The 26914-nt window shown below is 39.8% G+C and overlaps 4 protein-coding genes and 1 pseudogene across 4 annotated transcripts; 4 read left to right on the forward strand and 1 right to left on the reverse strand.

Annotated features, from left to right (window-relative positions):
- Positions 1–1605: 1605 nt before the first annotated feature.
- LOC113587397 (trace amine-associated receptor 1-like) lies at positions 1606–2863 on the forward strand. The gene has a single exon (XM_027026035.3). It carries the CDS (start codon positions 1627–1629, stop codon positions 2671–2673), a length of 1047 nt encoding a protein of 348 aa, XP_026881836.3. The 5' UTR covers positions 1606–1626; the 3' UTR covers positions 2674–2863.
- A 4530-nt stretch (positions 2864–7393) lies between these two features.
- Positions 7394–8476, forward strand: LOC113587399 (trace amine-associated receptor 1-like). The gene is made up of 2 exons (XM_081723361.1): positions 7394–7524; positions 7679–8476. Exon 2 carries the CDS (start codon positions 7690–7692, stop codon positions 8461–8463), a length of 774 nt encoding a protein of 257 aa, XP_081579487.1. The 5' UTR covers positions 7394–7524; positions 7679–7689; the 3' UTR covers positions 8464–8476.
- A 4622-nt stretch (positions 8477–13098) lies between these two features.
- Positions 13099–14134, forward strand: LOC113587385 (trace amine-associated receptor 1-like; annotated as a pseudogene).
- Positions 14135–19540: 5406 nt separating this feature from the next.
- On the forward strand, positions 19541–21112 carry LOC113587386 (trace amine-associated receptor 1-like). Its single transcript, XM_081723372.1, has one exon. It carries the CDS (start codon positions 19557–19559, stop codon positions 20577–20579), a length of 1023 nt encoding a protein of 340 aa, XP_081579498.1. The 5' UTR covers positions 19541–19556; the 3' UTR covers positions 20580–21112.
- A 3189-nt stretch (positions 21113–24301) lies between these two features.
- On the reverse strand, positions 24302–25999 carry LOC113587389 (trace amine-associated receptor 1-like). The gene has a single exon (XM_081723376.1). It carries the CDS (start codon positions 25991–25993, stop codon positions 24971–24973), a length of 1023 nt encoding a protein of 340 aa, XP_081579502.1. The 5' UTR covers positions 25994–25999; the 3' UTR covers positions 24302–24970.
- Between the last annotated feature and the right edge of the window lie 915 nt (positions 26000–26914).

The following is a 26914-nucleotide window of genomic DNA, read 5'->3' on the forward strand; positions in this document are numbered from 1 at the left end:
GCATCAGACACTGATGTTGGTCGAGAAGACCTGGCTCGCAGTCTCCACACAAACTCATCCCAAAGGTGTTCTATCAAGTTGAGGTCAGGACTCTGTGCAGGTCAGTCAAGTTCTTCCACAGCAAACTCATTCATCCATGTCTTTATGGACCTTGCTTTGTGAAATGGTGCGCAGTCATGTTGGAACAGGAAGGGGCTATCCCCAAACTGTTCCCACAAACTTGGGAGCATGAGATTGTTCAAAATCTCATTAAAGCATTAACAGTTCCTCTCACTGGAACCAAGGGGTCGGGCCCAATTCCTGAAAAACAACCACATGCCAAAATCCCCCCTCCACCAAACTTTTCACTTGGCACAATGCAGTCAGACAAGTACCGTTCTCCTAGCAACTGCCAATTCCAGACTCCCAGACAGAGAAGTGTGGTTAATCACTCCAGAGAACATGTCTCCACTGCTCTAGAGTCCAGTGGCTTTACGCCACTGCATCCAACGCTTTGCATTGCACTTGGTGATGTAAGGCTTGGATGCAGCTGCTCGGCCATGGAAACCCATTCCATGAATGCACTGTTATGCACTATTATGCACCTATGCACTGTTCTTGAGCTAATCTGAAGACCACATGAAGTTTGGAGGTCTGTGGGGATTAACTCTGCAGAAGGTTGGGGACCTCTGCGCCCTATGCGCCTCAGCCACCCCGCTCTGTCATTTTACGTGGTCTACCACTTCTTGGCTGAGTTGCTGTCATTCCCAATTGCTTCCACTTTGTTATAATACCACTGACAATTGACTGTGAAATATGTAGTACTGAGGAAATTTCATAATGGGACTTGTTACACAGGTGGCATCCTATCATGGTACCACGCTGGAATTCAGTGAGCTCCTGAGAGCGACTCATTCAGATGTTCTTCCTGGCATCTGCTGGAGTTATTCTCCCAGTTTGTGGGGTAACAGCTCATAGTGCTCCGAATACTATGGGAACCACAGTTTTTATATCTGTTATTTTATCCATTAGTTATTTTTTTTGTGTGTGTTTCTTGGTCTTGATGTTGCCATCATGTTAGATCTCTCAGTACGACCCTCTTCTGCTGTTTGTCTATGAATATATATATATATATATATATATATAATAATCAGTTGACCTTTCCCGTCCCAATACTTTTGCTTCCCACATTATGTTTATGGGGATTCCATCCCAATACTTGTGTTTCCAACATTATGTTTATGAGGAATTGATCCTGATGTTGATCATGAGCCACAGCATGAAGGCTTCAGCAGGGAGGAGTGTTTGAGTAGAGAAGTGCACATCTATAAATGACAGCTGCTCTCTCTTCTGTGTGGCTTTTGGTTTCTCACACAGACACAGGTAAGGCCTGACAGAGATAGCAAACAATTATAAGACTCAATAATCCTTAGGACCATTTATTTTTAATATTCTTAATACTACTATAATGTATTTACAACAGAATAAAAATGTACTGTTTGTAAAATATTTTATTGGTCATTCAGAATATGCAAAATTACTCAAAAGAGAATTAAAGTGTGGTATAACATATATAATATCAATTACTCTTTAATAATCCTTTACATTACCATTTCTCTTCACAGTGTGAAAAGGATCCCTGAAATTATGGATTTAAAGGACATCTTAAACCACAATGGGAAAATAGGAAATCTTTCTCTATGTTATGAAAATAATTCCAACTCTTGTCAGAGACTATTTGTCTATCCACCGGCTGTGAAAGTTATGTCTTATTTTGTGCTTGTTGCCATTATACTTCTAACACTGTTAGGCAACCTTTTGGTGATCATATCTATAACTCATTTCAAGCAGCTCCACACACCAACTAACTATCTCACTCTGTCTCTAGCTGCGGCTGATTTGCTTGTAGGAGGACTTGTGATGCCTCCCAGTATGATACGCTCTCTGGAGACCTGCTGGTATTTGGGGACCACATTCTGTAAAATACACACCAGTCTTGATTTAATGTTGTGCACTACCTCTGTTTTAAATCTGGCATTTATCTCTGTTGAACGATATTATGCAGTATGTCACCCTCTGCTGTACCACAGTAAAATGACTCCTCTCACTACTGTACTCATGATTGCTGTTTGTTGGAGTATTTCTGCTGCTGTGGGATTTGGGATGGTGTTTCTGGAGCTCAGCATTCAAGGTACTGAAAGCTACAGTAATATATTATGTGAGGGGGGGTGTATAAGTATTCTAGGACCTGTGGCAGTTCTGGTAATTTCATTGTTCAATTTGTATATCCCCACCATTGTTATGCTAAGCATTTATCTGAAAATATATCTTGTGGCACAGAGACAATCGCGTGTAATACAAAATACTCAAATAAACACATCCAGAGCGCAAAACACCATTAGTAAGGCAGAGAGAAAAGCCACTAAAACATTAGCCATCGTTATGGGGGTTTTTCTTCTGTCCTGGGCACCACTGTTTATCTACAGTATTACTATTATATTTCAGGGTTTGAATGGTCCTCCACAGATGTTTGATTTCTTTGGTTGGATTGCCTATGGTAATTCAGCATGTAATCCCATCGTGTATGCATTCTTCTACACATGGTTTAGAAAGGCCATTAAAGTTGTTCTACAAGGTAAAATATTCCAAACTAATTCTTCAAGAACAGACCTGTGCTCAGAGAAACATTTGTGACTGGTCCTTTTACATGTTTTTCAGTAATTTACTATTGTTTTCCCATCTCCAACAACACTGAGTTTCTCTTGTCTTAAACATATTTCAGATCTTATTTCTTATAGTACATTTCTCCACCCCCAAAAAGATTTAAAACTTTACTGTTTTCTCTGCCTGATGCTTTAGCTTTTATACATATATTTCTATATATATATTGCTATCTAACTGGGAGATAATAGTTGAAAAATAAAGATATTTCTTTTTTGACATGTATGCACACTAAGATCTTTTGCTCATGATGTCAAGTTAATGTAAGAAATTGGAAATCTGGTTAATATCATGTTTCCATGCTGCATCTCAAAAATATAGAACCAGTTTTAGGTGAACCAGGTACTCTGCCTTGAATCCTTCTCATCTTGTTCTTCTTGCTCCGTGTCACTCATGCCCATACTTTATTAAGGCTTCTGAAGACACTTGTCTTTTGAGGAAATATTTGTTACTTACTCAATAACTACTCTATTGCAGCTCAATATTGTAGTGTAGCACTCCTCTCCTTGTAGAGAAAGAAATGTTTGAGTGATCTCCCATTTCACAAAACAGTCGACTATTTGTGAAGTGAGCTTTTCCACAAACATAAACATACACTCTTGTAGGGCCTGTAACTTGGTCTGATGCATCAAATCAGCCCCGGTGCCGCCACAGGCCTGTATCAGTGCTCACGTGTTTCTCCCTCCCACCATGCAGGCCTGTATCAGTGCTCATGTGTTTCTCCCTCCCACCATGCAGGCCTGTATCAGTGCTCACGTGTTTCTCCCTCCCACCATGCAGGCCTGTATCAGTGCTCACATGCTTCTCCCTCCCACCATGCAGGCCTGTATCAGTGCTCACATGTTTCTCCCTCCCACCATGCAGGCCTGTATCAGTGCTCATGTGTTTCTCCCTCCCACCATGCAGGCCTGTATCAGTGCTCACGTGTTTCTCCCTCCCACCATGCAGGCCTGTATCAGTGCTCATGTGTTTCTCCCTCCCACCATGCAGGCCTGTATCAGTGCTCATGTGTTTCTCCTTCCCACCATGCAGGCCTGTATCAGCGCTCACATGTTTCTCCCTCCCACCATGCAGGCCTGTATCAGTGCTCATGTGTTTCTCCTTCCCACCATGCAGGCCTGTATCAGCACTCACATGTTTCTCCCTCCCACCATGCAGGCCTGTATCAGTGGTCACGTGTGCTTCGGCAGCAGAGGATTATTTTGCAAAAATAATTCACATTGTCTGCATGAAATGTTACACTCAAGAGTGATTCTCTCTCATTCCACCATCTCTGTGAATATTGTGCCCAGTTGTGTTTAATACCATGTGGTGAGTGGTGAGTTTATTCAGTCACCCAAATCAGTTGAGATAGAAGTCTTATAAGATGTTCATTATTTTCACATCTGTGTATCTATTTTGGCATATAATTATGAAATAATAGTTCACACAATAAATTAACAAAAAAGAGATATTTTGCACATACAGCGAAATCAACGAAAGAGCAGTGAAATGGAGCAGGTGTAGTGTTCCAGTCTCTTCTCTCGCAGTATGTCTACAGCAGCTCTACCACCTGCAGCCTCACGTTCTAAAAGACAACACCATCTGGACATTTTAATATGCCTGATAGACATGTAAATGTTGGAACCAGTATTCCGGTTTATGGGTTCTGATTGGATAACACTGTGGTTAAATCTTCAAGCCAATAACTATTCTGCTGTAACCCCGAGGATCCAATGGGCTGAACCATTTTGCAATATTCCTGCTTTAAAACACCTGTCACTTGACACTTAGAGCTTAACACCTAGTGACACTTATCATTGTTAGAGACACTCATCACTTTTAGACACACTCATCACAGTTAGGGACAATCATCACTGTTAGGGACACTCATCCCTTCTGCATGGCTAATTTGGAGAGTGGCGTCTCCGCCCCAGGTAGTGTGGATCCTGTGGTGGCGATTCAGCCAGGCAGACACAAACCTCTTTGCCTGTCATGACCTATGAAGGATGTTCTTCTCTTTACAGTACAGAGTAGCTCTTATTGTCATAGTCCATCTGTGGTCCAGCGTCCGGTCCTACGCTTTTCCCTCAGTCAGTGTGATCTCCCTCTCTAGCCAGGGTGAAGGAGCAGGGTTTGATGGCCATGGCTGGCAGACATGATTTCCCACCTCTGTGCTCAGATATAGGTCCTCCTGCTACACACAAACCAGTTGTCCTACTCTGTGAGAGGTCAAACCTCGGTGCTCTAGGTCTTCCCCCTCAGTTCTTGTTACTAACTAGAGGCAAAGTGTAGGACTCTATATAACAGTAAATCCAGATATTTCAGAAGTGGTGTGCATACCTCGGTTTAGCAGGATAACTGACACTTTGTTATGGTTGTCTACACTGGTGGCTGTGTTTACTTTGTTATTGCATTGTAAAAGGGTTGCAATGATCTCCGTCACTCTCTGTATTACAGAGAGAGGTCCTACTCCATCTGTGTACTAACCTACCATCACGTGTTTGTGGGCACAGATTCGAATATGGTTGAACTTTGTGCTATAGCTTTCACACTGCCCACCGGGACCTCTTTTTCCATGCACGCACGTACACGCACATGCATGCAAATAGTCAGTTCACTCAGTGTCTCATTTGTTATAAATTTGTTGTTGTGTTGTTTTGACTAATAAATGTATCTCCCAAGTGTAACCTCGTTGCCTGAATTGTTGTATCTCATTTATAACCTGAAGCCAGAACTAATATTCAACCTTAGCCTTCAGAGCGTACTTATTAGTATTATCACCATTAGAATTTACTATAAATGTTTGACATGGTTGATAAGATTAAAACAAATAATTGAAATTTTAGTGCTATTAAATTAGATATCAATATTGACCTAATGCTGATAGAGTAAATTTAATATCAACTAAACTTCATAGGTAATTTATTGAGAGTGATTCCCTTAATAAATTTGGCCAGCACCCACAGCTGTTATTCTTCTATTTAAAAGGTTAATGAAATGATCACCCAAGTTGTTGAAGTGGATAGAAATTTAGTTTGGATGGGCATCAGTTAATCTACTTCATTCTAATGCCATAAATGTAAATCTATATCACCCCTCCAGCAGGTCCTGGGCCTGCCTCTTTGCCACTTTCTGGGAGATTTGCCTTGAACAGCCATTGTTAGAGTAAAAATGGAGGCATCCTTATAAGATGTCCCCAACCCCTCAATTTGCTCCTCACAGTCCTGAGGTGCAGTGAATCTCCTCCAAATCCTTCGCTGACTGTATTGGGGTAGTTTGTACAAGTTTGGTGTCAGAATCTACCTACGCTTGGCTGTAAACGCACAGACCTACAAATTACCTCAGCTCATGAACATCAGTTATTCCTTGGGGCTTTTCTGACTGCTTTAGTCCTATCCAGAGCTATTTCTCTCTGCCTTTGTGAAATTTTCAGGCCCAGGTGATCAACATTGCTACCTACTCTGCTCCTTATTGTTTATAATGTTGTTATTGTGGTGTCCATTGTTGGCTAGAGGAGGATCCCCCCTCCCCCATCGCCCTTTGAGTCCTGGTTCCTCTCAAAGTTTCTTCCTTGTGCTCTAGCGAGTTCACCCTTGGCTTGCTCAATGGGGCTTGGACTCAGACATTTGTAAAGCTGTTTTGTGACAACATCTGCTGTAAAAAAACACTATATAAATAAATTTGATTTTGACTTCGACAGATTGCACAATCCCCACACTTCTCTCAGCCTGGTACACTTCACCAGTATAAAGATCTCAGAGAAGTATAGATGTTTTGGCATCAGTAAAAAAAGTTGTTTATGCTGAACCTGACGTGCTTTGTTTGCGATAGGAGATCGGACTCAACTATTTTACATTTTTGCTGCAGTTAGTACTCCCATTAAAAGTTGTGTCACGTATCCCAAATAGATCATATTCCAGGTTCTTTTGTAAATTTTACATTAAAGGCTAAAATATGTGTTATTTAGACATATTAATTAAGTAAGGTATAGGCATTTAAAAAACAGTTATATAATTTAAATATAAAATAACATTTATAGTAGCTTGTAAGTCTACCGCTACCTCCCACACACTTGTCATCATTCACTGTGATGTTTCTGCCGTATGCCAGCTAGATATAATGGCCCAACCGTAATGAATATAAAGCCTAATTAACCACAGTTGGAATACTTAACTCTTCGTATGTTTTTGTAGAACATGTACTGTACCCTCCCCACTCTCTCTCATTCTGGCCAGTGACAGATGCCACGGTATCACAGCTCCAGCAGGGAGGAGTGTTTGAGCAGAGCAGTGCACATCTATAAATGACAGCTGCTCTCTCTTCTCCGTGGCTTTTGGCCTCTCACACAGGCACAGGTAAGGCCTGACTGAGATCCTTCAAAGCCATTTAGGTCTAATCATTTAAAATATTATTGTATGTATACTGTTGAACAAAAATATAATGTCTGTACATGTTTCTACAAATCATTTAAAGTGTGTTAGCTACAACTAACAGGAATACACTGAAAAAAAGTATTTGCTTTAAATTTAACTTTGGCACAGATAATATTGCATCAGTGCAGTTCTTTGTTATCTTATGTGTGTATTTATTTATTTACAAGTTTATTACTTGGATTTCAATTATTTTAATAATTAAATGTTTAGGTTAACATTTTATTGTTTCTACAATTTAACATAATTGATGGTTTCTTTAATTTAACATCATTTCTTTTCACAGTGGAAAAACAAACCTGAAATAATGGAGTTAAAGGACTACGTAAGCCCAAACAGGAGCACAGGAAACATTTCTCTATGTTATGAACATCATCCTAACTCTTGTCAGAGATTTGTCTATCCGCTGGCTGTGAGAGTTATGACTTATTTTGCCCTCGGCGTCATTATACTTCTTACACTCTTAGGAAACCTTTTAGTGATCATATCTATAACTCATTTCAAGAAGCTCCACACACCAACTAACTACCTCATTCTGTCTTTGTCTGTGTCTGACCTGCTTGTAGGAGGACTTGTGATGCCTCCCAGTATGATACTGTCTGTGGAGTCCTGCTGGTATTTTGGAACCACATTCTGTAAAATACACACCAGTCTTGATTTAATGTTGTGTACTGCCTCTGTTTTAAATCTGGCATTTATCTCTGTTGAACGATATTATGCAGTATGTCACCCTCTGCTGTACCACAGTAAAATGACTCCTCTCACTACTGTACTCATGATTGCTGTTTGTTGGAGTATTTCTGCTACTGTGGGATTTGGGATGGTGTTTCTGGAGCTCAGTATTCAAGGCCTGGAAGACTACAGTGATATTGAATGTGAGGGGGCGTGTTTAGTAGTTCTAGGGCCTGTGACAGCTTTGGTGATTGCAATGTTTAATTTATACATCCCCACCATTGTTATGCTAAGCATTTATCTGAAAATATATCTTGTGGCACAGAGACAATCGCGTGCAATACAAAATGCTCAAATAAACACATCCAGAGGGCAAAACACCATTAGTAGGGCAGAGAGAAAAGCCACTAAAACATTAGCCATCATTATGGGGGTTTTTCTGCTGTCCTGGGCACCACTGTTTATCTACAGTATTACTATTATATTTCAGGGTTTGAATGGTCCTCCACAGATGTTTGATTTCTTTGGTTGGATTGCCTATGGTAATTCAGCATGTAATCCCATCGTGTATGCATTCTTCTACACATGGTTTAGAAAGGCCCTCAAAATTCTTTTATATGGCAAAATATTCAGAAATCATTCTTCAAGAATAGAACTGTGTTCAGAAAAGAATTCATGAATGATCTTTGAAGTGTTTCAGTAGGTCATTAGTATTTGGCCAATACTCTTTCTATTAACGTTCTCTTTAACTGAAAAACATTTTCTTTGACACGGTTCCTTTTAGTAATTTCTACCATAATAAAAATCATAAAAACTAAAAAAGTTAACTATTTTCTATGCTCATATTTGCATATATTTAATACCATCTAATTGGTAGGTAATACATCACATATATTAAGTGCATTTATGGTACATTGCCTGTGTACAGCTGATGTACAGACCAGGAAAATAAGTCCACGTAGTGCACCACTGAGGAAGCCAATACGTCTGCAGCTTCATGAAGCCTAGGTCATAGGTCATAGATACAGCACCATCTGAACATGTGACACAACAGTTATAGCACCAGCATTCTTGGTTTGCATGAGTGTGTTAGCCACAGAGGCATGACTTGCAGTGATTACTGATCAATGTTATCATTTTATTCACATGTCAGATGCAGCTCTTGTTTCCAAGCAGAGGTTTACTTTAACGTGGAAATACATCAGTTTTCCTCCTCCCCAGCTTCTCAAAATACTCACTCAATTTTGCTTCATCTTTCTATTGATCGATTACACTGTATTTATATTTGTATTATACTGCATTATAGTTATATCTATATGATCAAATTCCATGAAACCGCCACCAAACCTGTCCACTCCCTGAGTCCTACACCCTTTGTCAACTTTGTCCAGAGCCCCTCCCTTGAATGATGTATACTTAGCACTTAACATGCCTTTCTTGCAAGGGGTCAGCCAGCTTGGTCTTGACTCACCAGATAGGGGCAGCAGAGCACTGATGCCCAGCCTGTGGATATGTGTGCTGAGATATCTGCTTCAGCCACTGGAGGGAAACAGATAGTCAGCACTTACCTGTTGGTAACTCAGTGGTTCATAAACTGGTTCATTTGAGGACAACAAACAAACCATGGTTTGGTTTGGTTTTTCATGTCATGTGAGCTGCATGTAAAAATAATTAATTTCATAAACATTGTTTATACTTTATAGTGGTAAAAATGAATTATTTCTCCTTTAATTTTCCCATTTGTTTATTTTGAGCTTTTGGTGGGCATACACATTGATAGTTCCATCCTTATTGGCTCAGTCAAGTAGGAGTCCCTGGAGCACTAAATTCAATTTCACTTTAGGGCATACAACCCCAACCCCACACACATGTACCGTAATACACTGTGGTTGTGTGTAAAATAGTTAGCAGGTAGGGAGGACCACCTTGCTTTGGAGAAGTTTCCTGATTGGTTAAAACTGTATTGCAGGCATTCAGTGGAGTCAATCCATTGTCACGAAAATGCTTTCCAGAAGGTGCAGTAGCATGCCTGTCCGAATTTATGCCCACTACTCAAAAAAGGGTTTATTAGGTGTGACAAATTTTGGACAAGAAGGCGTAGCTTGCAGTCAGCATTCCAATATATCCCAAAAGTGTACAGTTAAAGTCAGGAGTGTGTGCATCTGTTCATTCAGTAAAACATAGTAGATTCTGGTTTATTGGCCAAGCATGCTGACATGCACAAGGCATTTGGATTCAGCTATTGGTAATTCTCAAGCAATACAGGAATATTTCATGAACATTTTTTTTGTGCTGGTGTTGCTTCTATTTGGGACACTCTAGTGAGGAATGCAACAACAAATAGCTGATTTTTACACACAGCACTCTTCACCACAGTGAGTGTGTGTGATCTACCCCTTCACCATGGTGACTTTGTATGATCTACCCCTTCACCATGGTGAGTGTGTGATCTACCCCTTCACCATGGTGAGTGTGTGTGATCTACCACATCTAACTGGGGAGGATTTAGCAATATAGATATACTGGGTGACATTCTATGGCTACATTTAAAGTCATTTAGCTCTTCAGTACAAATCACTGTACTGTCATTGTTGGACATTGGGTATGTTAATTCACTTCCTCCCCTCTAGCATTGTGGTCTCCCTATTACCTGTCATGTTACGGCCCCGCCCCCTCCTCAAACATCTTGGTGTGTGTGTGCGTGTGTGTGTTCATCCGTGTTGCCACGCCCTTTCGCCCTTTTCCACCTGTTCTGTATTATGTGTAATCCTCTTATGTGTATATATGTCTCTTGTGTTGTAATACGTGTTGTTGGTGTTTGAAAGGTGTTTAGTGAAGTGTGGAGAGTTAGATGTGTCGTCTATGTGTTAAATAAAAACGTATGTTTGAACGTGCCCCTTCTCTGCATCCTGTTAGCCTCGAATCATCACAGTAACCTGTCTCGTGTTCTTGTTTTGCTTTGGTGTTCCTGATTCCTCACCTCTGCCCCTTATTAATTGCACCTGCTTCTCAATTTCGCTTGCTTACTTGCATATTTACACCTTTGTCTTGTCCACAGTGCCATCTGATGAAATGAGAAGTGTTGTATTGTCATATTTTTCCTTCTGCCGGCATTATTACCTACAAGTAACAGCTTAGAGATTAAAATTTGTATTCACTATTGTTTCAAATTGTGTATCAAGCTCAAGTAATGGCCGGTTAACCTAATTGAATTAATATTAATTAATGACACTATTAGTTGATTTTATGAGTCTGTAGCTTATAAAGGGTAGATGTAGGAACAGTGAGAAGCCCAGCAAAAGAACACCTTAGAAAGTGAATAGATTTTTATTGAAGAAGATTGGACAGATAAGATGGTGTGAGATTGTTGAGAATTTTTATCTGAGAGGGATGATTTTTAGGTGTATGTGGTACTTAACAGGAATCCAGTGAAAATCCTGTTGAATGGGTGTAATGTGTAAGAGTAACCTGATGGGAGTGAGAAGATGAGCAACTGTCATGATTAGTCCCTCCCAGGTTCCAGCTTCCGTGGTTTCCCTGTCTTGTGTGTTTTGGTTCCATGCCTTAGTTTCATTTTCTCCTCCCCTCATTTGATTGCTTGCACCTGTCCCTTGTTTCTACCTTTGGTTCTTGTATTTAAACCCTGTCTTGCTCCCTGTGTTTTGGGCTGTTTGTTGTTAGGCTTCATTGTGTTTGTGTTTGATTGTTTTGCAGTATTTGCAAAGCACATGTTTGTACTCTGTGCCTTTGTGTTATCTTAGCTTCCTTGTTCCCTAGTCTTTGTTATAACCCGTTTCCTGTTTGCCTTCGTGTACTTTTGCTTTCTGTTTCCTAGCTTTTGTGTATCCTAGCCCTTGTCTTGTTGTTCATGTATCCCTGTGCTCTCCCTATGACCCTGGACTGCTTTAATGACTGATTCTGGATCTGCCCCTATTAAATCTCGCTTTTCTCTGCACATGCCTCCTTACCAGTCATCGTTACAGCAGCAGAGTTCTGAAGAGCTGCTGATGTCATGGAGAGAGTTTCAGTAGTTCAGGTGGCTGAACATAAAAGCATGAACGAGAATTTGTTTTGTTGATTTAGTAGTGAGATTTGGGTGTCATCTGCATAGCAAGTGAATTCCACTTTGAAATTACATAAGATTTGTCCAAAGGAAGGTTTGTTGATTATAAACAAGAGCGGTCCCAAGTCTAAGCTTTGTGGAACGAGGTGGAGGAAGAATACTTCACACTGAGATAGGGAAAGAGGAAAGAAATAGGAAAGGTAATCGTAATTGACAGGTGCAGGGCATTCATATTCATGAGATCATAAAAGACATTATGTGTGGTTTGTTGACTGTGTTTGTTTGTTTGTTCCACAAGTGTAGTGGTTTGTGAAAGTGACATAGATTTTGGAGGACAATAGATTCATAATGCAGTTATAGAATACAGTACCATAAAGGCAAGATATTCAAAAGATGTTACCGTTGTAAAGGTAAGCTCTGTCACATTAGTTTTGTCAATGAAGATTACTGCTAGACCATCCCTTCAACTACTGGAGCAGGGCTTGCAAATGTAATTAAAATTAAGTTGTGTTACCTGATTTAGGTCTTAATATCAACATCTTGTTGCCATGTTAGAAAGAATATGGGAGTAGTATTGTCTATTATTAATTCCGGCAAAAGTGATGATTTATTACCAAGAGAATGAGCATTTAGTAGTGCAAAGGAGGTGCTAAAAAAGCACAGGTAGCACTTATTGGGATAAAAAACAGTGTTGTTAACAGAGATTAATATGCAACTAAACTAATGACTTGTACTTTATTTTCCCAATAAAAAGGCTTAAATATATATTGATGATATGCTAAACATGAACAAGAGTATTCTTTCATCTTTTAATGGCGAAGCGCACACAGCAAACAGACTGACAGGGATGTAGTAAAGGGAAACACAGGGCAGGGGTATTGAAAAATAAAACACATCACGAAGATTTGTAACACAGCTCCAGTAGACCAATTAAGGTAAACAGAACAAGACTGGACTGAATAACACACAAACAAGGATCAGTTATTTTTTAAAACAAAATTAACCATTAACTAATTTCCAAATGCTTGGATGAGCACCCTCCCCACTCTCTCTCACTCTGGTCAGTGACAAACGCCACGGTATCACGACTCCAGCAGGGAGGAGTGCTTGAGCAGAGTGTTTGTGCGTTTATTTATTTACGAGTTTCTTGCACACTTAGATTTTAATTATTCTTTTTCTTTTTTTTAAACATAATTGATGGTTTCTTTAATTTAACATCATTTCTTTTCACAGTGGAACATGTGACATAAAATGGACATAAAGGACTACGTAAGCCCAAACAGGAGCACAGGAAACATTTCTCTATGTTATGAACATCATCCTAACTTCTTGTCAGAGATTTGTCTATCCGCTGGCTGTGAGAGTTATGACTTATTTTGCCCTTGGCGTCATTATACTTCTTACACTCTTAGGAAACCTTTTAGTGATCATATCTATAACTCATTTCAAGAAGCTCCACACACCAACTAACTACCTCATTCTGTCTTTGTCTGTGTCTGACCTGCTTGTAGGAGGACTTGTGATGCCTCCCAGTATGATACTGTCTGTGGAGTCCTGCTGGTATTTTGGAACCACATTCTGTAAAATACACACCAGTCTTGATTTAATGTTGTGTACTGCCTCTGTTTTAAATCTGGCATTAATCTCTGTTGAACGATATTATGCAGTATGTCACCCTCTGCTGTACCACAGTAAAATGACTCCTCTCACTACTGTATTCATGATTGCTGTTTGTTGGAGTATTTCTGCTGCTGTGGGATTTGGGATGGTGTTTCTGGAGCTCAGTATTCAAGGCCTGGAAGACTACAGTGATATTGAATGTGAGGGGGCGTGTTTAGTAGTTCTAGGGCCTGTGACAGCTTTGGTGATTGCAATGTTTAATTTATACATCCCCACCATTGTTATGCTAAGCATTTATCTGAAAATATATCTTGTGGCACAGAAACAATCGCGTGCAATACAAAATGCTCAAATAAACACATCCAGAGGGCAAAACACCATTAATAAGGCAGAGAGAAAAGCCACTAAAACATTAGCCATTGTTATGGGGGTTTTTCTGCTGTCCTGGGCACCACTGTTTATCTACAGTATTACTATTATATTTCAGGGATTAAGTAGGCCAATACAATTATTTGATTTATTTGGTTGGATTGGCTATTCAAATTCAGCATGTAATCCCATCGTGTATGCATTCTTCTACACATGGTTTAGAAAGGCCCTCAAAATTCTTTTATATGGCAAAATATTCAGAAATCATTCTTCAAGAATAGAACTGTGTTCAGAATAGAATGCATGTATTATTTTTTGGAATACTCTCAATAATTTTGTAAATGTTTGGCCAACAGTATACTTTCAACATGTTCATTTCTCTTTAATAAAAAAAAAAAGCTATTCCCAATTGATTTTTTTCATGCATAGTAATTTTCACCTTAATAAATTAATATAGAAATTAATTGTTCACAATTTTATTTGATTCTTTTAATTTCTATACTCATATTCAAAGTTAGTATCTAACTGAAAGATTCACAAATAATAAAGACATTGCTCCTTTATCATGTTCTCTCTCCTATGTTTTACTTATACAGTAAAATGAATGTAAGGATATAGAATTAATTATCCAGTCCTATTACTACAGAAGACTGTATGCCTGTAGCATCTTGTCACCTCTGTTTCACAGAAACAGGAGCACCTGGAGATGGAATGACCCAAGAGACCTGTTTTCTGGATTTGGGTGGATTTATCATCCTTTATTTAAACAAGTGGTGCACGGCTTTTGCCACCTAATAGACTATTTGAAACAACCTACCCTTTGAACAAGTGTGCAAAGGTTTTACAATACAAACTTGTCATCATTAGTGAAAGCTTCTTTTAACAGGAGCTTGGCAGAGACAATATGTAGTTGTCCGATGGTTGACAAAATATCTGTCAGAGATTTCTCTCTTCAAATTAGGTTCAGTACAAGTGAGAAACAGCACAAGAAGCATTCAAAAAATCAAGAATAAGCTTTATTACAAAGAAGCAGTTCAGTCTTGAGGGGAAAAATGTTTGCCTGTTTGTATTTGTGTTAATATCCCAGTTATTTTGCAGAGGGGGAATCTTCTCATTGTGTGTGATTGGCTTACTAGAATTCTCTCTTGCTCGAAGTGACTGCCAGCTGTTGGGTGTATGATGTAGCTATAGCAGATAGGATCAGGTCAGACATGTGTATGAAATCAGATTGAGCTCAGTAAAGTCTACACCTCAGTGATCTTGAGTTTGGTATGAGCTGGATGTATTAATAAGTTTCACTGGCTCTTTCTTACATCTAGAAATATGTTTACCTCCTCTCTCCCTGATACACACACACACACACATACCCACATACAGCTCAGTACACTCTGCACACACACACACACACACACACACACACACACACACACACACACACACACACACACACATTATTAAATTAAATTACTCCTGTTACTGCTCTAGTAATGATTGGTGTTTGCTGGAGCTACTCTGCTGCAGTGGGAATTACAATCATGGAGCTCAACAATTTAGGCACTGACCACTTTAATGATGCTTCATGTGAGGGGGTGTGTGCATTTGCCATGGGACCAGTGTCAGCTTTGTTCATTTCTTTGTTCTCTCTGTTCATCCCAACCATTATCATGCTATGCATATATATGAAAATATATCTTGTTGCACAGAGACACTCACATTCAGTCCACAACACTTTCTCTCAACTAAACACATCCAAAGGGCAGCCCACCATTAGCAAGGCAGAGCGCAAAACAACTAAAACACTGGGTGTTGTTATGGGGGGATTTCTATCATTTTGGACACCATTTTATATTTACAGCACAACTGTGACATTTACTGGTTACACTGGTCCACCACAAGTTTTGGAGGTAACTGGTTGGATTGGTTACTCAAATTCACTGTGTAATCCTATTGTGTATGCCTTCTTCTACAACTGGTTTAGAAAGGCTGTCAAAGCTATTTTATTAGGCGAAATATTTAGAAAGATTCATCAAGAATAAAGTTGTTCTGAGTAGAATAATGCATCATCTACAAAAGTCAACTCAACCGACTCATAATAAATATTTCCAGTACCATACTTAAGCAGTGTTCTGAAAGGTTTTCAGTCATTTGTATACATCTCATATGTGTGTACAGTGTTCAGCGTACCAACCAATATACAGTAACGCAAACACATACAACATACATTAAGATCGAAATTGATTTGTACAAAGATAATTTTTAATACTTTTCAAAGCTATTTCTGAATCTTTGTATAGCAAACTATAGAACTTCAGCACTCTAGAAAGGTGCACATAAGAAGAATGAAGTCTGTTTTAAATAATAAAAAAACAAATCCTCAAAGGCATTTTATTACTGTGCATCACAGCATGAAATAATCAGTCATACAATCATTACTGAGAAGGAGTCACATCCCCTGTCAAATCATTTTTGTTTTAAACAAGGATAAAATGACTGTTAAAAATCGCTCACCATTTCTCCAAAGCCATTAACCTACACATATTATGTAGGCTTTAGTGTAGTTATGTAGTGTATCCTGAAACGTGTTGAGGGGCCAATCAGTACACATAAACACTTACTGACTCACAATGGCTGAGTGAGTGAATCCATACTGTTAGAAGACACAGGGGTCACAGCACACCCATGCAGCAGTAGGCACAAGCTAGGTCTGCAAGTTACAGAAGTAAACAGCCATAAATAACTTGTTCTACTGTAAATATACTGACTCACGATGCTGTGAGCATGGAGCACAAAAGATGTGAGCTGTGTGCACAAAAAAACAGTTTATCGAACACAGACGACAAACACAAACAAGTAATACGAACTAGAATCAGGACAAAGTGAGAACAGCAACCGACAAACAAAGGAGCCATAATGGAGCGTTTATATACACACTATCACTGTTAATATGAAGCAGGTGAAACAAGCAATAAGGTAACAAGGAGCATAGTTACAAACAAGGGAAACAAGATCACATGGGTAAGTGTCACAAGGCAACAACAACAACAACAACACAGCCATGTGGCGGGCCATACCACCTGGTCAACAACAACAACACAGCCACGTAACGGGCCATGCCACCCAGTCAACAACAACAACAACAATAACAACAACAACACAGCCATGTGGCGGGCCATACCACCTGGTCAACAACAACAACAACACAGCCATGTGGCAGGCCATACCACCTGGTCAACAACAACACAGCCACGTGACGGGCCATACCACCCGGTCAACAACAACAACAACAACAACAATAACAACAACAACACAGCCATGTGGCGAGCCATACCACCTGGTCAACAACAACAACAAACAACAACAACAACACAGACACATGACGGGCCATACCACCTGGTCAACAACAACAACAACACAGCCACGTGGCAGGCCATATCACCTGGTCAACAACAACAACAACAACACAGCCATGTGACAGGCCATATCACCTGGTCGTCAACAACAACAACAACAACACAGCCACCTGGCAGGCCATACCGCCTGGTTTAGGGGGTGGGGAAGCATGCAGTTACAGATGCTATATGTCTCTTAGAGTAGCTAACTAGTTGTTAGTAGTTGATTGTTGTGATATCATCCAAATGCTGGCTGTTGCCAATCTCTTCAAAGAAATTATTTAAATACTTGCTCAACTAATCTGCAGGATAGAAAACAAATTAGGAATTACATCTAGCTAGTTAAATATATAAACTTACCTATAGTATAAGATCTTAATGGTTAATATCTGTGAGGTGAATGTTAATGACAATGTTTAAACTCTAGCAATCAGCTCTTTAAACTGATCTAAAATAGTCACACCACTCTCTGCACACAATTTCTCAAACAAAACAAACTTCTCTCTGGCAAATTTCATGTAGATTTGGCTGTTTTTTTTTTTTGCGTGTTTCTACACTTCGGTTGATAGGCTTCTGGCACCAATTCAAAAGCTTTCAAAATGGTAGATTTTCCAAGTCATAATCTGCTCCACATTCAAATAGGAGAATATTTACTGTGCTTTACCTGTAAGTTTGCACTGTAAAAGCAAATACCAAATGCTAGGTGGCCAGTTGAGTGTGGTAGCGATCAAAGATAAGGAAATACTTCATACTCCCTAAACACTGGCACAAACCTGATATGCCCACTTGCATCAAACACTGTATTTTCTAGAACAGGACTAGCTGGGTGGGTCACTGCACTGGAGGAGCGAGGCTTAGGAACAGGAGCTCTGGCATGAGTGGCAGTGACTGACACTGAAGAGACACTGGACAGACTTCTTGAGGAAGAGACACAGGCTTTTCCAAGCCAATGCTCATACTCATTAAAGCAACCTCTTTATCGGCCTCCACCTGAAACCCTCACACTCAGAGCAGTTCTTCCTCATGCTCCTTCCTGTCTTTTGATTTCCAGCTTAAGTACTTTTAATCTTATTGCGAACATAGGACCCCTCCCAGGAGTCCAATATCTATCAGGATCCATGCCTGACCTTCCTGCAGAGCCAGTCACAGCCTCTACTGTTTCCGTGCTTCGGGCCGAGTCAACAGTGAGACAAACAGTAATCTCTGCAAAGTCAAAAATAGACATGGTCTACAATCACAGAACCACAAGGTGCACCCCCCCCCCCCCCAAAAAAAAAAACCCAACCAGGAATTGGCAAATGCTAAGTAATTTCCCTGCAGAAAATCTCCAAAAGAAATCATCACCTAGAACAGTAGGGGCAATTTGGAAATCATTAAGAGAAATGGCTGGTTTTTTTTTAGCAAGCCCAGTCCCTTGGATGAGAAGCAACTCCAAATATGAATGGTCTCAAGATGCCTCACTTTTGGCATGACACAGGACTCATGATAGCGCTCACTTTTTCTTCTATGTCTGAAGGCGGTTTCATCAGAGAAAATCCCTATTTTTCCTGCAGAATATCAGTTTGTCCTTGTTTTTCTGGGAGAAAAGTGGCCCTTCTCGACACCAAGCCATCCTACAAAAGCATTCACCTCACTGTGCGTACATATGCACTCACACCTGCCTTCTGCCATTCCTGAGCAATCTCTCATCCAAAGGAGGTTTGCTCAAAAGTTTGCCTAAGGACACTGCTATGAATAAGGAATAGTATCAAAACATCCTCCAAGAACAAATTCTCCCAACAATCCAGGAGCAAGTTGGAGATAAAAAATGCATTTTCCAGCATGACGGAGAACCATGCCATTTTTGGTGCATAGCCAGGAGACCCCCCAGATCTCAATCCCATTTGGCAATCACTAAAAACAAGGAAATACCTGTTTTAAAATATGTGCTCCTAAATCTACAGGGTATTCAAGAGATGTATTGAGGAAACTGAGGAAATGTTTGGCTGATGGTGTAAGAAGGAAAATTTGGTAAATGTATTTTGATTCACTGTTATTGTTATGTCACATGACCAACACAGATGCGTGATTGAGTAGAAAGGCGTTCCTGCTACAGGACAGTGGTACTATAAATGAGAGCAGCTCTCTGATCTGTGCTGAACTGTCCTGGTGTGCAGACAGAGGTAAGGATGGACATGAATTCAAGCTATGTTTTTTTAGCTGTTGTTAATGAAAAGTTAGGAACAGTATTTAATAATTTTGAAATTTGAGTTTGATAATATATTATTACATAATGATCTTAACAGTAAATTCTTGATGTTATGTTTACCCACAGATGAAAGAAAATGCATAATGGACATCAGCCTACGACAACACTGGATGAGAGGAAACATTTCTCTTTGTTATGAACATCATTCTAACTCTTGCCAGAAGATAATCTATCCCCTGGTTATGAGAGTTGGGATGTATTTTCTCATTGGTTTCATTACATTTTTTACATTATTTGGAAACCTGCTGGTTATCATAGCAGTTGTTCATTTCAAGCAGCTCCACACTCCAACCAACTACTTCACTCTCTCTCTAGCTGTAGCTGATCTGCTTGTAGGAGGGGTTGTGATGCCTCCCAGGATGATAGACACTGTGGAGACCTGCTGGTATTTTGGAACTGTGTTCTGTAAAATATTAACCAGTCTTATTGTTATGTTATGTACTGTCTCTGTTTTAAATCTTGCTTTCATCTCTATTGAACGATATGTTGCAGTATGTCACCCTCTGCTGTACCACAGAACTATGACACCTCATGTTACATTAATCATGATTGCTGTTTGTTGGAGCTATTCTGCTGCACTGGGAATCATATTCCTGAAGCGTAATATGCTCCGTGTTGAACACAATAGTGAGGTTTTATGTAAGGGGGTATGTGTTGCAATAATAGAGCCAATGGCAGCTTTAATAGTTTCTCTGTTCTCTTTGTACATCCCCTCTGTTATCATGGTGAGCGTATATGTGAAAATATATGTTGTTGCCCAGAGACAGTCACGTTCTGTCCACAACAATCTCTCTCAACTAAACACACCCAGAGGGCAGCCCACTGTTAATAAGGCAGAGAGAAAAGCCACTAAAACACTGGCTGTTGTTATGGGAGTGTTTTTAACATTTTGGACACCACCTTCTATCTACACCACATATGTAGCATTTTCTGGTTATAATGGTCCACCACAAGTGTTACATGTGATTTCTTGGACTGTTTTTTCCAATTCAGCATGTAATCCTATTGTGTATGCCTTCTTCTACCGCTGGTTTAGAAAGACCATCAAAACTATTTTATTAGGCAAAATATTTAGGAAAAATTCCTCGAGAATTAATCTGTTCTGAGTAGAATAGTGCATCATCTGCTAAAATCAACTGCACTGACTTTTAATTCACATTTCTAATATAGTATGACATGTATTAAATAGTGGCTTGAAATTGTTTCTTTTACTGATGTGGAATATATACAGGACATGGAAAATTAGGACATTCAAAAAGTCACTTTATTAGAAGCACCTATTTTCAAATGGTTCCATATTAGATGCACTCATGTTATAATTATAATTGTACAATTAGACTACAGATACACATCAGTGCTGATCCTGTGTTAAAAGTGGTCTACCAAGCAACAGCAGGTCTTTGGTTAGATACTAACTAAAGCACTACACGATGGCTTATTATAATTGTTGTCCATGGTAACAGATGGGAAGTAGCCTGTAATCCACCTGTCGAACTATTTCTGAACCATGTCTGTATGTGGACCACTTTCTATCTATTCTTGTTATTGATTAGCTGCACCATGTGGAGAGTCCTGTAGGACATCACAAACTACAGAAGACCATCTCCCTCTGCTCAAGACAATAAAGATCTGGCTGATGACTCAGTATGTAACAGATTTAAAGATGTTTTAAAAAGTGTTAGTTGTAAGAGACAGCAGTCTAGCTTATCACTGGAAATATAATATATATATATATATATATATATATATATATATATATATATATATATATATATATATATATATATATATATATCACTTTCTAGGTTATTATATTATTGTTTTTAAAGAGAAATGACTGATATGTAATAAGGTCATAAAAGATATGATCAAACAGCCCCTGAGATTTTAAAGAAGAAACACATAGGTTTTCTTGCATATGACCAACATATTATAAAGTAAGATTCCGAACTGCTCAGAGTGACGCCAAGCCACTGGTTGTTCACCTCACTAAATCTGTGCAGCAGCTAATGACAGGTGCCCTTGTCAAAAGACAAAACAGTGCTCATGCTACAGGAAGCTCTATTTTAACCTTGGTGATAGTGTTTGGGTTCTGTTATGCCCCTGGCCCCAAAAAAGTGCTGTGGAGGGCATGGCTAGGATTCTCTTGGTGCAGTGTGCCTCTCTGTGGCTGTAAATAATTCAGAAAATCTAACTTAGGTGTGCGTATTTAGCTATTGATTTGTGTGAACAGTATCCATTAGAATCGTGTCTTGGGGATGGATATAAAGGGATGAGGTGTTGCACACATCTCTTTTGTCATGTGGACTAATCAAGCTTCACTGACATGACATGTGCATTTCAAATAGCCTGAGGGCCAGGTTTTGAGGTTGCTCATGGAACTACAGGAATACCCATTTCACCATCAACACCATTTCAACACTGCACTGTACACCTGTACAGTAATTCCCATGAGTAATGATTGTGAGCTTGAGGGCAAACACACATGCGGAGTACAGTCATCTCGTATGACAGAGTATAGAAAGTCAAATTCCGATACATGACTAACATTTTAGCAGGGATGAGGCGAGAGGCAGAACACAAATGCAGAAGGCTATTAAACAGAGACAAGGGGAAAACACTGAGGCAAAGTAACACGAACTAAGTATACAAATAAAACAAGGACGATAACAGCAATAGTGACAACGACTTCACACATGACCTTAGCAAAATAACCGACATGGGAAACCAAACACAAGGCTTAAGTAACCAAGACAATTAAAGACAATTAAAGGTGAACATAAGAACAACGAAAACCAAAACAAGGAATAGAATTAAGGAACAGATTTAGGGGCGGAGAAAACGAAACATACACGACAGGGAAACTATGAAAACAGGGATGCCTGGAGGTAGGCTACTCGTGACAGAACCCCCCACTAAAGTGTGCAACACTGGGGCACGCAAAACAGAACACAGGACTTGGATGAGACACCGACAAGCAGAATGGGCAAGGTGCGGAGCAGAGACAGGACCCAGACAAGACACAACAGACAGAAACAGGAGATTCAACAGGAGCAGACAAGGGAAAATATACAAAAACCCAGGGAACAGGATAAGGACCAGGAACAGATGTAGGAACAGAGGCAGGAGGTCAGGCAAGACAGGGAGTAGGAACAGGAGTACCACATGGAGCAGAGACAGAACCAAAAGGGGGAACTAGTGGACATTGAGGAAGCCAGTCTAGACACAGGAACATGAAGGACACAAGCAGGTACAGAAACAGGACCTGGCTGAGGAGCAGAAACAGATGAGAGGACACATGGAGTAAACAAAGTAGGAACAGGACCAGGGGCAGGACTACAAAGAGGGATTGTGGGAAGACCAGGGGCATGCATGGGACTCAGGGCTAAACCCTGGACAGGTAGCAGAGTTGGGACAGATTGAGGGACAGAAGCCAGATGGGGAAAAGAAGTGGTCCTGGAGACATGGTTGGAACAGGAGGTGGGCACAGAGACAAGAGAGGAGAAACATTGGGATTGGGCACAGCTGTGGGAATGGGGACAGGAACAGAAGCAAAAGACAGAGGTACGTATTTTCAGCACAACAGAGACAGGCACAGAAACAAAATACACCACAGGCGTGGGTATGGGTACTGGAACAGGTAATGGAACACTGATGCCACAAAACAAGATAACAGATCTCACTATGGTAACAAAAACAGGCATGGATGTATGGACAGAAACATGAACAAAACCAGGAACAGGAGCAAGCAAAACAGGAACTGAGGAAACAGAAATAGACACGGGGGCAGTAATGAGGGATGGCGCAGCAGCTTCAGGGGGCAGAGGCGTTACAGGAATTGCACAAGGTTTACACATAGGAGCTACATGGGACTGAGGGCTCAACAGGGAGGCCGAAGGAGAGACTGAAAGAGTCCTAAGCCTCTCAGTGGCCTCACCTGCAGCAACTATCGGGCCACAGGGGAGTCTTGAGGAGCAACCATGAGAACAGGCCTGGCATGATGTGCGTGGACATTCAGAGTGGCTTCATCCACTCCTGGAACAAGAACTGACAGCGCAACAATCTGCGTGCCAGTAACAGGGACAGGCTGAGCAGCGTCCGCTACTCCAGGAACAGGATCTGGCTGGGGGTCCAGCAGTGTAACAGCCGCAGTTGGCAGGTCCTGACCTGCAGCTGTTGCAAACAATGGGCCAGGAAGGACCAGAGGAGCACATACACAACAGGGAAACTATGAAAACAGGGATGCCTGGAGGTTGGCCAATCATGACAGAACTGCCCACTAAAGTGTGCAACAATGGGGCATGCAAAACAGAACACAGGACTTGGACGAGACACCGACAAGCAGAATGGGCAAGTTGTAGATCAGGGACAGGACCCAGACAAGACACAAGAACAGACAGATAATATTATCTGTGTAATTTCTATCTATTCTTGTTATTGATAAGCTGCACCATGTGGAGAGTCATGTAAGACATCACAAACTACAGAATACCATCTCTCTCTGCTCAGGACAATAAAGATCTGGCTGACGACCTCAATGTGCATCAGGACATCTATGTGTTTGCATTACTCTGTATTGTTTCAGTGTTTGCTGTGTCACTTTAAATGCTCTGTCACTTAGATGTAAACACAATCCTTTATAAATGGCTCCAGTTACAAAGCCCTTGTTCCTCCTTATGAATGTGTGTTGCATTGATGCATCTACTAGTGTTGTATGACACTCACCCTTATATTTCATTTAGACAGTTTGCTGTTTATTCAACTGTGACAGGTGATACAGCAAATCAGCAAACATTCATGAATGTGTAACAGTCAGTATGTAACAGATTTAAATATGTGTTTTAAAATGTTTTATTGGTAAGGTACAGCAGTTTTGCTTATCAAAGTAAATATAGGAAATAAATATATATAACTTTATCACTTTATGTTTTAAAAGAGATATGACTGATATATAACAAGGTCATAAAATGTGATACTTTCTATTTGCTTTTTTAAAAACATTTTTTTAAGAAAGTGGTCCACATACAGACATGGTTTACAACTGGTTTGGCAGGTGGATTACATGCTACTGCCCATCTCTTGCCATAGACAACAATTATAATAAGCCATCGTGTAGTGCTTCAGTTAGTGTCTAACCACAGACCTGCTGTTGCTTGGTAGACCACTTTTAACACAGGATCAGCACTGATGTGTAGAAGCCCCAGCAATCCTGCTATTATTTATACATTCATTACAGGGCAACATCCTCTATCATGCCACTACTAAAATGTTCATGCCAACAATCAGTATTATATTTGTACAATAATAATTATAACATGGGTGCGTCTAATATGGCACCATTTGAATATATGTGCTCCTAATAAAGTCACTGTTGAATGCACTCATTTTCAATCTCCTGCATATATCCCATATTAGTAAAAGAAACAATTTCACGCCATTATTTAAGGTAAGTGCAGTACTATATTGGAAATGTTAATTAAAAAGTAGCTCAGTTTACTCAGAATAGTTTCATTCTTGATGAATGTCTCCTAAATATTTTTCCTAATAAAATAATTTTGATGGCCTTTCTAAACCAGTGGTAGAAGAAGGCATACACAATAGGGTTACATGCTGAATTGGAAAAAGTAGCCCAGGAAATCGCCTGCATCACTTGTGGTGGACCATTATAACCAGAAAATGCTACATATGTGGTGTAGATAGAAGGTGGTGTCCAACATGATAGAAACACTCCCATAATAACAGCCAGTGTTTTAGTGGCTTTTGTCTCTGCCTTACTAACAGTGGGCTGCCCTCTGGATGTTTTTAAGTGAGAGAGAGTGTTGTGGACTGAACGTGATTGTCTCTGGGCAACAACATATATTTTCACATATATGCTCACCATGATAACAGAGGGGATGTACAAAGAGAACAGAGAAACTATCAAAGCTGACACTGGTCCTATTACTGTAACACATGCACCCTTACATAAAACATTACTATTGTGTTCAAGCTGGAGAGCATTTAGCTCCATGACTATAATTCCTACTACAGCAGAATAGCTCCAACAAAAAAAAATCATGATTAATGTAACATGAGATGTCATAGTCCTGTGGTACAGCATGGGGTGGCATACTGCAACATATCGTTCAATAGAGATGAAAGCAAGATTTAAAACAGAGACAGTACATAACATAACAATAAGGCTCGATAATGTATTACAGAACACAGCTCCAAAATACCAGCAGGTCTCTACAGTGCGTATCATCCTGGGAGGCATCACAACCCCTCCTACAAGCAGATCAGCTACAGCCAGAGAGAGAGTGAAGTAGTTGGTTGGAGTGTGGAGCTGCTTGAAATGAACGACTGCTATGATAACCAGGAGGTTTCCAATTATTGTAAAAAATATAATAAAACCAATTAGAAAATACATCACAACTTTCATAACCAGGGGAAAGATGATCTTCTGACAAGAGTATGGATGATGTTCATAACAAAGAGAAATGTTTCCTCTCATCCAGTGTTGTCGTAGGCTGATGTCCATTATGCCTTTTCTTTGATCTGTTTATAAATATGACATCAATAATTTGATACCATTAAGACATGAAATAATTTATTATGAATCATTATATGACAGAGCAATTACCAAATCATCAAATACTTCAAATACATCAAATCCTTTTCATTAACAACAGATAAAAACCCCTGGTTTGAAATAGCGTCACTTTTACAGTTTCATGATTGATCATTTTTAAAACATTCTCTTTTATGTCATATCCACGATTTTTTGGAATGAATGATACATAAAGCACACTCTCTGAACCTGCTCCAATTAAGAGAAGTTTTAAAAAAGCATATTATCAATGCCAGTTATTATGCCAGTATGGTGTCAGTCATAATGCCTTTCATATCATATATATAACACAGTCACATACTCAGTATATACAGATGTAAAACAACCAGATTCATAATTCTCTATTGTTCATGTTAGCAAGGTTTCCCCCATAATGCCTTTCATGTCCATTCTTACCTCTGTCTGCACAAGAGGACAGTTCGACACTGAGCAGAGATCTGCTTTCATTTATAGTACCACAGTCCTGCAGCTGGAACGCCTTTCTACTAAATCACTCCTCTGTGTTGATCATGTGATAGTCTAACCTACCATAACAGAAGATAAAAATACATTTACTACCATTTACTACTTCATCTTTATTTTCAATTTCCTAAACAATTTCTCACTTTCTTAAGCACAGTACATGTGTACAGTGTGGTTCAAAGCATGGGCATTACTGTATAGTTGCAAAGTGCAGTGTTGAAGAATGGACATTACTGTTTAGGTGTACAGTGCAGTGTTAAAGCATTGGCATAACTGTACAGCAGACCAGTGCAATGTTGAAGCATGGGCATAGCTGTACAGGTGAACAGTGTAGCGTTGGTCATTACTGTGCAGATGTACAATGCGATC

This window comes from Electrophorus electricus, chromosome 2, assembly GCF_041902795.1.
Source record: "Electrophorus electricus isolate QZ-2024a chromosome 2, ASM4190279v1, whole genome shotgun sequence".
Lineage (NCBI taxonomy): Eukaryota > Metazoa > Chordata > Actinopteri > Gymnotiformes > Gymnotidae > Electrophorus > Electrophorus electricus.

What these genes read in the sequence shown, in the direction of transcription:
- LOC113587397 (XM_027026035.3), top strand. Translation starts at nt 1,627, where the DNA reads ATGGATTTAAAGGACATCTTAAACCACAATGGGAAAATAGGAAATCTT.
- LOC113587399 (XM_081723361.1), top strand. Translation starts at nt 7,690, where the DNA reads ATGCCTCCCAGTATGATACTGTCTGTGGAGTCCTGCTGGTATTTTGGA.
- LOC113587386 (XM_081723372.1), top strand. Translation starts at nt 19,557, where the DNA reads ATGGACATCAGCCTACGACAACACTGGATGAGAGGAAACATTTCTCTT.
- LOC113587389 (XM_081723376.1), bottom strand. Translation starts at nt 25,993, where the DNA reads ATGGACATCAGCCTACGACAACACTGGATGAGAGGAAACATTTCTCTT.